We start from the raw sequence: 12684 nt of genomic DNA, 5'->3' as shown, positions 1-12684 counted from the left end.
TTAGAACAAACACATGTCCTGTGTACTAGCAAACCTGATGGTAGGTGTTCATCCCAGCAGGATGTAGTTAACATTTTTTAATCTTTTTTAAAAAGATCAGACCACTGCTACAAAGGAAGAGTACTGAACTGCAGTTGCCACCATGTCTCAAGTTCTTGTACTCAACCTGGTTTATTCTTTCAAGACAGATCACACAAGGAACCTATGTGTTTATGTACATACTGTAACCTAAAACAAACATCCTTATATCTGCTTTGGCCATCTGCTCCTGAAGCTTTTCTCCCTTCCCCTCCCTCCTCAGCACACCCACACATGCTCTGGGCATGGAGTTAACTTCATCAAAAGCATGACACTAAAATCCTTCTACACAGGTCACAGATCTCAGAGTTTCCTGGTTTCACTTACAGTCTAGAAAGTGACAATGATACACTAGAGGATTTTGTCTTACGGTATTAGTCACTAGAAATCATACTGGTGATTCTTCCTTTATTTTACTTTGGCTGGGTTAGCTCCAAAAACCAGTACTTTGGTTTGCAAAGCAGTGTAATCACTGGGCAGGAAGACACCACCCATGGACCTTACAGTCCAAGAACATGACAGGTTCAAGATAAATACAGTGTACAAAGAAAGTGATAGGTGGGTAATGGTGCAGTAGGTCCTGGGTGCAGCTACCTCTGAAAACCAAAACAAAAAGGGAGGAGCAGGGGTAAAGAAAGGACAGACTCTGAATGGATGGAAGGGCACATAGCAAAGTGGCTGAGGCTAGAGGCACAGGGAAGATGAGGAAATTAAACGGAAACATCCATAAAAGCAAAAGCACGTGTAATTGCTGGTTTCTGTGCACAGCTGTTACATTGCCAGGCTCTTTTCCAGGCAGGCACAGGTTCCTTCTGCCCATGTCCTGACAGCTGGACATGGGTCAGCTCTGAACCAGAAGCTGTGTCACTGCAGTTAGTGTGGCACTCAGCCTGAGCTAATAAGCCCTGCTGAGAAGAACACAGCTACATGGCTTCTATTTGGCTTGGAGAATAGGTTGAGAAAACTCATGTCTGGTAACAGAAAAATCTGTAGACCCGTCTTTGCCTTCACATGCAAACTGCGTGCGATTTCTTTACTTCCTTTAAAATGCAGAGGCATTTTAGTGTCCTCACCATGGTCTTTTCTTTTATGGCTGCTTCATACCCTTTGGTGTTGCAACTGTTCATCTTGACCATTCTGACTGTATTTTCTCTTGGCTGCTTATTTTGCTCCATTAGTTGGGGTTTTTCTCCCAGTTCAGTTTCTCCTCATCAATTTATGAGTAGCTGGCTACTTGTTTCCTTCTTTCCTTACAGGTGTGTTAAAGCTTTGGTGATCCTCTTTCCTTGAATACCCAGCATTGCTATCCTACTGCTTTTTTTTGCCATCAGAGAAGTTGTAAATGCTTAAGTTACAGAAAGTTTAAACTATTGGCAGGCTGGTCCAGCTATCCTTGTACTATTCCAAGCCAAAAAAATCAGCAGGTGATGTATAATCATGTCGTATTTTTGACTAGAAAAGGCAGGTATTACATTCAATTCATTTCCACATGACAAACATATAATTTTTATTTTGCCCTGATTTTGCCACATCAAACTTTGCTATAAAGAAAAGAAACAAAAAAAGAACTGACAACCTGGCACCACTTACGCAGAGTCCTTCTATAGGAACTGTCTTCCATCATCTCCCTGAGCTCTTCTGGCTGACCTGAGCCATGTACCAGTACAATACAAGGGTTATTGCATGGTAGTGAGACAGCAGGAAGTGCAAGATTGAAGAGGTGGCAAAGGCCCACTCTGGACAAGTCGTTTGTGATGTTTAGTCTGCCCAATCAGTGGGACAGTTTTTTGTCCCAGCATTGATGGTAGTTCTGTGGGGAAACTGGACCAAGATGTAATATATCATTTGTTCTTGTTCCATAACCATGATCTAAAAAGATAGGCCCGTTTCTGTAACCTGAGTTATCTCTGATTGGAACTGAGTCTCCAGAATCTTTCAAAGGGTTTCCCTCGGCTTTCAACTCATCCACACTTGCAGGACCTGAATGGGTGTCCTGGGCTGAGCTGTAGCAGTCATTTTTCTCCTGAACCCAGGACAATGGGGTATGGGGCTTGGCTTTGCTTTAGCCAAATAAAGGTCCCTGTCTCTATAAACACAACATAATCCCTCATGCAAAACAGGCTGGTGAACGTTCTTTCTATCTAGTGGTAAACTCCTGCCTCCAATGAAGTCGGTGGTAAAATTCCCATGGATTTCAATAAGACCAGAACCTGCCCTTATACATTTAAGGTTGTATTTCATGGAACACAATGAAAGAATATTGATACCTCAACTCCAAGGAATCTGTATGGTGCCTGGACTTTTTGAACGCTTCAGATCTTAGAAAGATTTCAAGGACAGAAAAAGTCTGAATACCTGGAAAACCTTTCACTCAGCCATTTCCTGGGGTGACCTTTTTCATGTTTGCTAATAAATAATTGCATCCTGTTCCTGAAAGTCATTCAGAAGAAAATAACTGGCACATATGCAGCTACCAGTAAAAAAATCTACTTTAAATAAACTCATTACCTCTCTTAAGACAGCTCTTGTCAGCACCATTAAAATTCAAATTTACTTTGCCCATGACAATTAAAATGATGTCAACAGAGAGTGAATTCAACAATTTCCATTGTTCCAAGCAGATAAGCAAGTTAATTCTGTGCTGCAAGCCATCACTGTAGCCATAATCAACTGGTTGTGTATTGAGGAACTGTGATGTTTGAGATTATTCAGCCTTGGCTGGGTTATATCAGTGACCAAATGTTTACTTACTGAATTGAATGATTACTCCAAATCCTTGCCTTGTCTCCAGCAGTTTCAAGGCTTTTTCTCTGATACAGGTATTTCTATTTTGAGTTTATATGTTACAGTTTTTGAAGCAAATTTAAATGTCAACCAGGTAATTAGAGTTTGATGTTGCATCTATAGTGACACTGCCACAGAATACAAAAAGGCATCAGGGGCTGACCTTTAGCCTGAACTCTTGAAAACTGTAATTTTCACAGGGGCATAAATAAGTTTCAACTCTTCTGTATTAGAATCTGCATTTTTTTTGCACTCGTTGTTATCTACACTTTGTTACCTCCTGCATGTTTGTGCCTGCAGGAGAGCTGATGACTTTTCTTCCTTTTCTAGATTTTCATCAATAATGAGTGGCAAAATTCTGAAAGTGGGAGAATATTCCCAGTGTATAATCCAGCCACAGGAGAGCAGATCTGTGAGATCCAGGAAGCTGACAAGGTAATGCATCCCGTGAATGGGCAGGCGTGTATAAATGGATCAAAGCAACAGGTCCAGAGTAGCACTGCCGGACAGTTCTTTTATTAATCATGGCTCCAAAACCCATCATGTAATTAAGCAAATTTTATGAGCCTGGTAATGTTTCTTACCTCAGCGCGTTTGCTTTTTTTCTTCCTTCTTGACAGGTTGATACAGACAAAGCAGTGAGGGCAGCTCGCCTTGCTTTTTCTCTCGGTTCAGTCTGGAGGAGAATGGATGCATCAGAAAGAGGCCATCTTTTGGATAAGCTAGCAGACTTGGTCGAAAGAGACAGGGCAGTTCTTGCTGTAAGTGCACATGAAAATCAACAGTCCAATCACCTGTCAGTTTTACATTCTGAGAGCAACTAGTTCATAAAAGTATTAATATGAATTAATTACATTTGAAAACTACACTCAGCTTGATGGCTGACTGTCTACTTAAACCTGACACAAAGCTCATAAAAGTCAACAAGAGTTCTCCAGTTGACTCAAATGAGCTTTAAATTGGACATCAGACAAATGAATGGGTGTGCACACATGTGGGTGCCTGTCATGCCTGCTTGTAACATCTCCAGAATAAAAAATGGAAGGTTGTGTGATCTCTGCAGACATTAATGAAGTGGCAGGTGAAGCGCTTACTGACACTCAGCTGGTGACAGGAATTTTGGGTACTGCACTATTTCACTCACGTATGAAGCCATCTAAACGGTGGCATTGTTAATGTTGTTTTCCGCATGTCAAGTGCTTTGAACTAAGCTGGTGAACATCTTAATTCCAGCTTTGTCAACACTTAAATCATCTTACCACCAGCATATACTGTAAAATCACCACAGGGAGAAGGAAGTGCACAGCAAATCAAGTTTACTCTGCCTGTCATTTGATTTTTATTTCTAGAGCCAAGTTCTTTACTGAATTGCACTGCAGGCAATGCCATTAATTGCTCCTGGGGATATAAGTCAGTGCAGAATTAGGCTTCCATTCTTCTCTATAGAAACTCATTTGATGGTTGGTGTGTTACACATGGGTGTACTTTACCCATTCTTAATGATTTCTATTAGACAGCTATTGAGAATGAGTTAAGCTACTCAACATCTTAGGATATTTTATTGGATTCTTTTTTGCTAAATGATCTTAGGAACCCCTAAGAGGATAGCTTATAAGATACTTTCAAAAATAGGAATATTAACTTAAAAATAAGGACATTAGCTTGTTAATTTATGAGCTTCCCTAGAGGAGAGTTTGTTTATTTGATGGTAATAAATAAACTGGCTGTACAGTATAGATATCTCAGACCTCAGCAGGAGTCTTGGCAGCCATATAGAGAAATTTTTATATTCACATCAATTATATAAAGAGGGATATGTCCATTCTTCTCTTTATGGATTCAGATCATTAATATAGGGTTACAAGGAGCCCCTTCTCAGCTGTTATCATTAACATAACAGAACCAAGTTTGACAGGCATTTTTATCTTGGCTCCTGATTAAAGCAATTTAGCATTTATATATCTGGACCAAACACGGTGGCTGTTAGGTCCAAAATACACACAAGCACATATATGTGTGTATGGATACACACACAAACCCACAAGACAGATACACACACATAAACACACACGCACGCACATGTTCTTAAAATCATAGTCATTCCAGAGTTCTCCACAAGGAAACAGATTCAATTTTTTTTAAGGAAAACGGTTTTGGGTTGGTTTTTCATGTTCGCAAAAAGAAGCAACAAAGGGGACTGGATCATTGTTCTGAACCTTTTGAGTTAAGACTATCCCAAAATACAACTGGTTGGTCTTCATTACAATCTTTGTTATGGTTGAAGAGCTGTTAAGATAATGAATACTTAACTACAATAGTCTAAAAATACTACTATGCTTATATCTCAACTTTTTCTTGTCCTCTAGACTATGGAATCACTGAACAGTGGCAAACCTTTCTTGCAAGCTTTCTATGTAGATCTTCAGGGAGTCATAAAAACCCTGAGGTATTATGCCGGTTGGGCAGACAAAATCCATGGAATGACCATTCCTGTAGGTAAGGGAGATTAAAGCACAGGTATGCACCTAAACGTTCTCATGGCCAAATGACTTAAAAGATTACAGCTCTTGAAAGGTGGAAGAGAACCTTGTTCTTGGTGTGTAGTTTGTTCCTGAATCAGATGTTTAGAAGACAGCAAAGGCTGGACTAGATGACCTAATATTGTTCTGCCCTACATGCACATCCCAGAGAGTGTTTTGTTTCTTTTGCATGTATCCATCTGAGAAGAAACTAGCTCAATACCTACATTTAAATATTGTTACACTTATAAAAATGGATGCAGTATAACCTGACAGATATGGAACACATGAAAATAGCATTAGCTGTATGTTTAAGAATGGTATGCTTATATATATATATGTATAAAATCTTGTTTATATGTGTATTCTTACTGCCTATGCAAATCATTTTACTTGGGACTCATACTGGATACAAATTCATTTATAGTTTGAGTTTGTAATGTTACTATCGAGAACTCTGCATACTTATCAGATATATTTTGTCTTATGTGCTACTTCCAGTTATTCAGTGGGATGCATTTTTTATGTTTTATGTATGAGACAAATCTTCATGACTGCTAGGAAATTAGTTATTCTGCTCTTTTTTTTCTTTTTCTGCTAAAGAGATCAGAAAAAACCCTCACCATTATTTTTATTTAACAAGTCTCTTTGTCCCGCCCCTCCCTCCCAGCTGTTTTACAAATACAGGCTGCATTTCTGTTGTGAACATACTCATTTGCAGTCTGGACTAGATGTACCAAGTGCTGAAATTATGCAAAATGGCACATCAAAGAATGATTTTATGCAGGTGCAGTCATTAGGATAGATAAATGTACTTATCTTTTACCTGCATAAAATAAATCTTAGGGAAAACGGTAACGAAAACTAACATTTATTCTCTGGATTCTTTTTGGCTTTGTGGCGCATACTGTTCACTGCACATGCATGTTTATTACACTTTACTGAGGGAGACCAGCAACTAAACAAATTTTGCTGTTGCCCATCTATTTCCATAAAATTTCATCGTGTAACAGGGTATCTGCACTCCACTAGCTTGCCCCTGTGCAGCAAAACACAAAACTGTCAAAGTTAGGAAAGTAGGTAAATTGAAAATGTGGCCCCAAAATTTTCAGGGAGAAAACAGATCATGTAACTCTTACGGCAGCATTACTCATCATGGTGCCTGTTACTAAAACTATGGTGTGTCCTGGTGATGTTTATCATCACTAGGAGATTTTCACCAAAGAAATGACAATTTTTCAGGTGTAGACTCTCACTCTTCAAGTGGAAATCTTGAAGATTTCCAGAGTCATTTAGGCTGAGATACAGAAATCCTGGTTTTGCTGCTTGCACTTCACATTTAAACATGCAGAAGTGCAGAGCACCCCATAAATTCATATATGCAGCAAATTTCCTGTTCACTAGTCTCTTTCTCCCTGATCAGTGAATGCTCCTCCTCACTCGTTAGCCCTGCAGGTACACAGAATTCAGGTCAGGCACCAAAATGCATTGCCAAGTTAAGGAGAATAAATATTCTCTGCTTATTGTTGTCTTCAAGTAGTGTATCAGCTGAAACCCCTTATTTTTTTTCAGTGAGGTGGGCTACACGGGTGGAGAGGAAGGCACATTTTCAGCGTGTCTTCCCAAATGCAAGCTTCAGTGCTAACAAACACAGCTATCAGTAGTGTAGAATCCTAGTCCGTTCACAGGTTTTCAAGGTATCAGTTAGTTCTTCCTCCTGGTTTAACGCTCCTCTGTATGCCTCTAGTTTCACACCATAAATTTGTCATTCTCATAAAGCTATTTTAGAGCAAGGCCAGTGTTAAACAATGGTGCTCTTTATATTCACTTACCATCAGCTCATCAAAGGAAACCAAACAAGACAACAAAACCAAACTAAAAACCTGATTAAATCTTCTCTTTCTGTTCAGTGTGCTACTAAATCTGAAACCTTCCAATCTTTCATCTGTGTTTGTTGAGGTTTTCTTTTGCTCTAAAATAAAAACAGGCAAGTGATAGACAAGTAGAAGAAGAACAGTGTGTTTTACAGTCACATTCCTTTTGGTCCCAAAGCTGCTGAAGCCTTCAGACTGCCCTTTGCTTGCTCCCATGCGTAAAGCCTTGATGATTTAAATTAAAACAGATTGAGGCTAGACTAGAAACTGTTAAAACTAATAAACTGAATGCAAGCAAATATGTATCTTTAAATCAGATATGATATGATTCAGCTTAAAGAACCACGGCGGCTTCCCCACCCTCTTTTTTGCTGTGTTCTGGTGTATGAGGCATGTGGCTGTATTATGATTGTTATGCAAATAAAACATCCGTGACAGAGACTCCTGATGGAAATCTGAGCAAACACATCTGTGGAAGGTATTGCTGTCCCAGAGTGAGATCCCTGGATAAATGGGGCTTTCTTTCTGATTAAAAAATAAAAATCTTCGGGCCAGGTGCTAAGCAGCTGCAAATTGATCTGGCTCTGTTAGTATCAGTGAGGACTGAAGATGCCTGTTTATATCAGCTGTGGATATTAAAACCAAAAAACATTCTTAGGACAAAGTTTTAGATGGGGTGTGGGATCAGACTGTCGGATCCCTCTCAGGCAATGTTCTGTCTGCCAGCTAGTAGAAGGATAAGAGCAACACTCATCAGCAATAGCATCTTAGAATAGATGTCATTAGCATAACTTGTATAAAGTAATCTTGAAACTCCAGAATGTTTTGAAAGTCTCCTATTTAATTTCTGTGCATAGGGGTGCTTTCTATGCTAACTGTTCAGAAAAACACTTTATCAACCTTGAGCTGATAAAGTGAATTCACTTCATCAACCTTGAGTTATTTTGCCGTGGTAACAGCTTATTTTACACTATGGACAAGGTGGCTCTTAGATACATCTTTGGCCTGCCCAGGGGCATCTGAATCTTCTGAATAACTTCAAGTCACATATGTTCACAAAGATATTGTTAGAAAGCAACCGCCAAAATCCCATCTTAACAATAAGTCTGTGGATGATGAACTTTGGAAGTAGGTGTCAAAAAGGGCAGCTGTCTAGAGTCTAGTGGAAAAAAGCAGGGCAAGCAACTCTGCATGGGAAGCATTGCTCTGTGGAAAGAACGTTCTGCCTACACTTGGTAGAATTAACCACCGTTTGTCTGACTTGGCAAGCAGGTTCAGGTTATCTATAACTTTATGTTATGAAGCACGCAGACATGTGGTAATGATTATGCAGTGACAATCTAAAGTCAGACAGTGCTAACGTAACTGTGTTACTGTTATGTTGTCACCATCCTTCTGGCTGAGTATCCACCTCTCACAGTACTACTGAGTACAAGCTGGTATTTTTAGCCGACTCCTCTATGTGCCTCTTGAACACTTAGATAGTTCTGCCTGTACATACTTTTCTGTACTTTGACTTCTACTTTACTTCTGTCTGATCTGATGATTCTTCCTATGGTCTGTGAACCACTGTTAGCATCTGTGAAGGATAACCTAGAAAATCAAACTGATCGTCTCAATTCGTGAAACAAATATTCTCATCTCTGCTGGGAAGTTGTTAAGTATCTAGAGATCAAAACAGTACAATGATTTTGTCAATGCAGAACAAACTGACTGATAAATATTTTCCTCCTTCTTTCCCTGCTGTGAATCTCTTTTCTCTCTCCCTTCTTTATTCCCTCTGTTCTATCCATCGTCTCGGTTGCAGACTATCGTTTCCCTTCTAGTAATATTTCTGTATCTGGCCCCCAGCTGATGTATTAGCTACTCTAGCTCAGGTTTTTATAAAGCAAATCCTGTAAACTAGATGTACATAAATAAGCAAACTTGAAAATAAGTTATTTCTAATCAAATTCAAGTTGGAGATCTGTTTATTTCATGACCTGATTCAGGCTGCCCTGAGCTCAACAATGCTTTTGTTCAGGACTGCAGATCTAGCATAGCCCTCACTTTAACTGATGATACCTCCCACCACTGGAGGTTTTTGCCATTTTTGTTCATCAGGATCTTAAAACTAATTACCAGATCCGAGAGTTCATTGAGTGAGTAATTCCCTTTAGTCTCATACCATCCACACCCGCTGTTCGTGAACATGCAGTCTGCTTTTCCTGCATCTTTGGTGTCAGGCTCATTCTTAGTCCATATTCTTGTATTTGTCAAAAGCTCAGTGAGAAAAGCCTGTAATTTCCAAGTTTCCAGTCAGTTGGTTCCTTCACTTATTTATTCATGTCTACCTTGGCCAAATGGTTTGTGAATACTTTTCTTATTTCCTGTTGTCTTGTTTTCTAGCTGCATCCAACTTTTCCCTGTCACCTTAAACCAGCCGCCTGTTTAGCTTGAGGCCATTTCTGACACAGGTCTTGATCTACAAGTCAGCTGTAAGAGTGTGGCTGAATGACGACCCCTGTATTCTCCTTAGTGTTGTCTTCTGCAGTAAATTATGCTCAATTACACATCAGTCACAGGCTTCCCATTTTCATTCCACACCTACAGACTGTAGTGTATCATTCAATTACTTCAACCTGCCTGTGTCTGCAATGCGAGATGAGTGAGATGTACATTACTTTATTATCCCACCTCTACTTGTGTACTGCTGAGTTCCAGTCGTGCCTTTCAGGAAATTGCCTTTGTGACACTTCCTTCTCTTCTATCACCCTGAAATCAGCAGAGGCCAGTAAGTGGATTCGTTGCTACTGCCCTTTTCTGTGCGGTACAGCTTGTCCTCTTTCCCAAGGAACAAAGCAGGTTACTTACTTTCTGATGGGATGCCTCCTTCCCTTGTTTTACCGAAAGAACACTTAGGTTGCTCCTGAACCTAGGTTTCCCATGCTGGCTCATGAAAAAACATTTCCATGACTTCTTTATTTCTTTTCCTGCCATCAAAGGCTGATCCTTAGAGCTTTTTCCCCCTCTATTTTATTTGCCAAGTCAAACTGCACTTGAGAGTAACCATGCTCATCTGTTTCAGATGGAGATTATTTTACGTTTACAAGACACGAACCCATCGGAGTGTGTGGACAGATCATCCCTGTGAGTATCTCTACTAGCGCTTTGTATTTATTTTCATTTGGAGCAGCTCTCTTTAAAGACACATAAAACACAGTCCTCAGCTATGTGTGTTTTCCATTACGAAAAAAGCTGAGCTCATATTGTTGACATATCTTTAACAGCCTCCCTGCAAATGCTTATTTGAACATGCTAATAGGGTTTAGGCTCTGTTATTAGGAGTTAAGTTCTCAAGTCATAGAATTCTCATGATTAAAACAAGCAAAGCAAAACACAGTGTTAATATGCTGTCAGTGGTTATGGATGTTCACACAACTTATGGAAAATTGATGCTTTGCTGTGGTAGTCTTTTTATTTATTTAGTTTTTACTGTGATTTAACAGGCTCCTCAATTCCTGGGAGAATGTGATGCGTTTTAATTCCATTCTTTCCTGCTATTTCTTTTACAAGAGTGGAGGAGAAAAGGAAACTCCAGGAGACAGATCATTACAATTAACATTGTGTAGCTAATAAAAGACATGAAATGTTTGTTTTATTTGTTCTGAGAGAGAAACACAGCATTTCATCAAATCTAATACTCCCCCTACACCCCAATATACATTCTTTATGTACTCTTGCATGGGAATTGCACTGAGAGGCTAACTTTTTCAGAAGAACCAGTTAACCAGCTTTGGCAGAAATTTCAGTGGGAGGCTCACATATAGCTATTAAAATACTGTGTGGAAGCTTTTTTTCCTTCCCAAAGCACTGGGGAACTAATCAGGACATTCTCTGAAATTTCTGTTGATGTTGTTTTTTTGTTTTGTTCATGTTAACCACAAAGCCACTAAACAGCAACAGGCAGTAATTCCATTAATGGAGAAGCAGCTAGAAAAGATTACTTTAACAATGTTAAGCCCTTTTTCCCTATTTATATTTGTTGTTACTTCATGTCTTTGTTAGGGGGTGGCTATTGTGTTTGGCACTCAGAGAAACATGCAAACGACACAGAGAGTCTGTGGCTACACCCATCCTGCAAACACTTAGGCACTCACAAGTGGTCCTTACGACTGAGGGATTCCACAGCTCTATCTGTTCTTCAGCCAAGCACATGGATTAACATTTGCAAAATGACAACCCCAAGATCTAACCCCAGATTTGCTTCCCATCTCTTAGGCTTGTCTCATTGAGCTTAACTAACAGATCTGTTGAAGAAACTTGGCCACAGGCTCAAGATCATGCCAAAAGCAGGATTTCTTTAGTTTAGATTTACAAAACTCTTTGTTCAGGGTACCCAGCCATCTACCATACTCAGTCATTCTTACCAAAAGTTTGTCCTCCAAAACTCCAACATGGCTGTCATACACATCTATTCCAACACTGCTGCTAATCTGCTACACACTGCCCCTGCAGCTACCAGTCACAGAGTACAGCCCCTGGGCTGCTGCATGCACTTAGCCATTACACTAGCAAATATGTTATTACAAAAATAAAACTTAAACAGCAAGCCTCACACTAAACTCCTCATCCCCTTTCACATCCTAGCTTCCATCAAAACATATGCTCTTTGGCAGCTTTTAGCATAAACAGGGCTATATACCACCCTATAAAACCCGTCAGAGCTCTTCTTGCAATACCATTAGAAGCACAGGCTGTTAGCACACTGTTGGCCCTATAGCTCCCCTCCCAGGTTTATATACTGGAGATGGAATTAAAACATCACTTTGTCTCCGGAGTTTATAAACAACTGAGGGAGTAAAAAATTGGGTGTTCGGTGAAGGAAAGACAGTTGTGTATTTTTTCAAGCTAGCCAGGGGCTAGAGAGATGTCCGTGAGAGTGGCAGCTGATATGCATCAGGCAGTAACATGTTCTGGCCAGTGGCTGACTCTTTGTGACTGATACTTTCTATTTTCTTTCCAAAGGAGATTATTATATGCATTTATAAGAGTGATTGCGCAAAAGCAGTTATTTTATTACTCTGGCATTTCCACCAAAACTAGGGAGGCTATCCGCTTAACCTGTTAGGATCAGACCTTGATGCAGAAAGGCTTGTTACTCTTATCCTAACTTGTTTGTGCATCAGACGGATATAATTCACTATATCTGCTGCTGCAGTAACATGAAGTTGAAATTAATGATGATACAAAAATTTATATCAGCAAAGATAGATCAGTTTTGCAGCTTGGTTTTTGCTGTTCTTTTAAAGTCTTCCATATAAATTGCTCGGTAAGACATTTTGAAGAAAATGAAATGTTTTGACTGAGCATTAACATTTGGGGTTTTTACTGTAATCCCGTCAATTAAGGGTTATATCATTCTGAGTATAAATTTTATATCTAGGGAT

At 39.6% G+C, this 12684-nt stretch overlaps 1 protein-coding gene across 3 annotated transcripts in view; it reads left to right on the top strand.

Annotated features, from left to right (window-relative positions):
- ALDH1A2 (aldehyde dehydrogenase 1 family, member A2) overlaps nucleotides 1–12684 on the top strand; it is a 54865-nt gene that overhangs the window by 21063 nt on the left and 21118 nt on the right. For 2 of the 3 annotated variants that reach the window (XM_010013850.1, XM_010013851.1), the window contains exons 2-5: nucleotides 3193–3297; nucleotides 3483–3623; nucleotides 5229–5358; nucleotides 10323–10384. In XM_010013850.1, the coding sequence (XP_010012152.1) occupies nucleotides 3193–3297; nucleotides 3483–3623; nucleotides 5229–5358; nucleotides 10323–10384 (438 nt within the window). Of the gene's footprint in view, nucleotides 1–3192; nucleotides 3298–3482; nucleotides 3624–5228; nucleotides 5359–10322; nucleotides 10385–12684 lie in introns of those variants that run through there. The other variant, XM_010013852.1, reaches the window with a different exon arrangement.

This window comes from Nestor notabilis, unplaced genomic scaffold, assembly GCF_000696875.1.
Source record: "Nestor notabilis isolate BGI_N333 unplaced genomic scaffold, ASM69687v1 scaffold14224, whole genome shotgun sequence".
In the NCBI taxonomy this organism is placed as follows: domain Eukaryota; kingdom Metazoa; phylum Chordata; class Aves; order Psittaciformes; family Psittacidae; genus Nestor; species Nestor notabilis.
The sequence above is the reverse complement of the archived record's forward strand: the minus strand, read 5'-3'. Positions and strand labels throughout refer to the sequence as shown.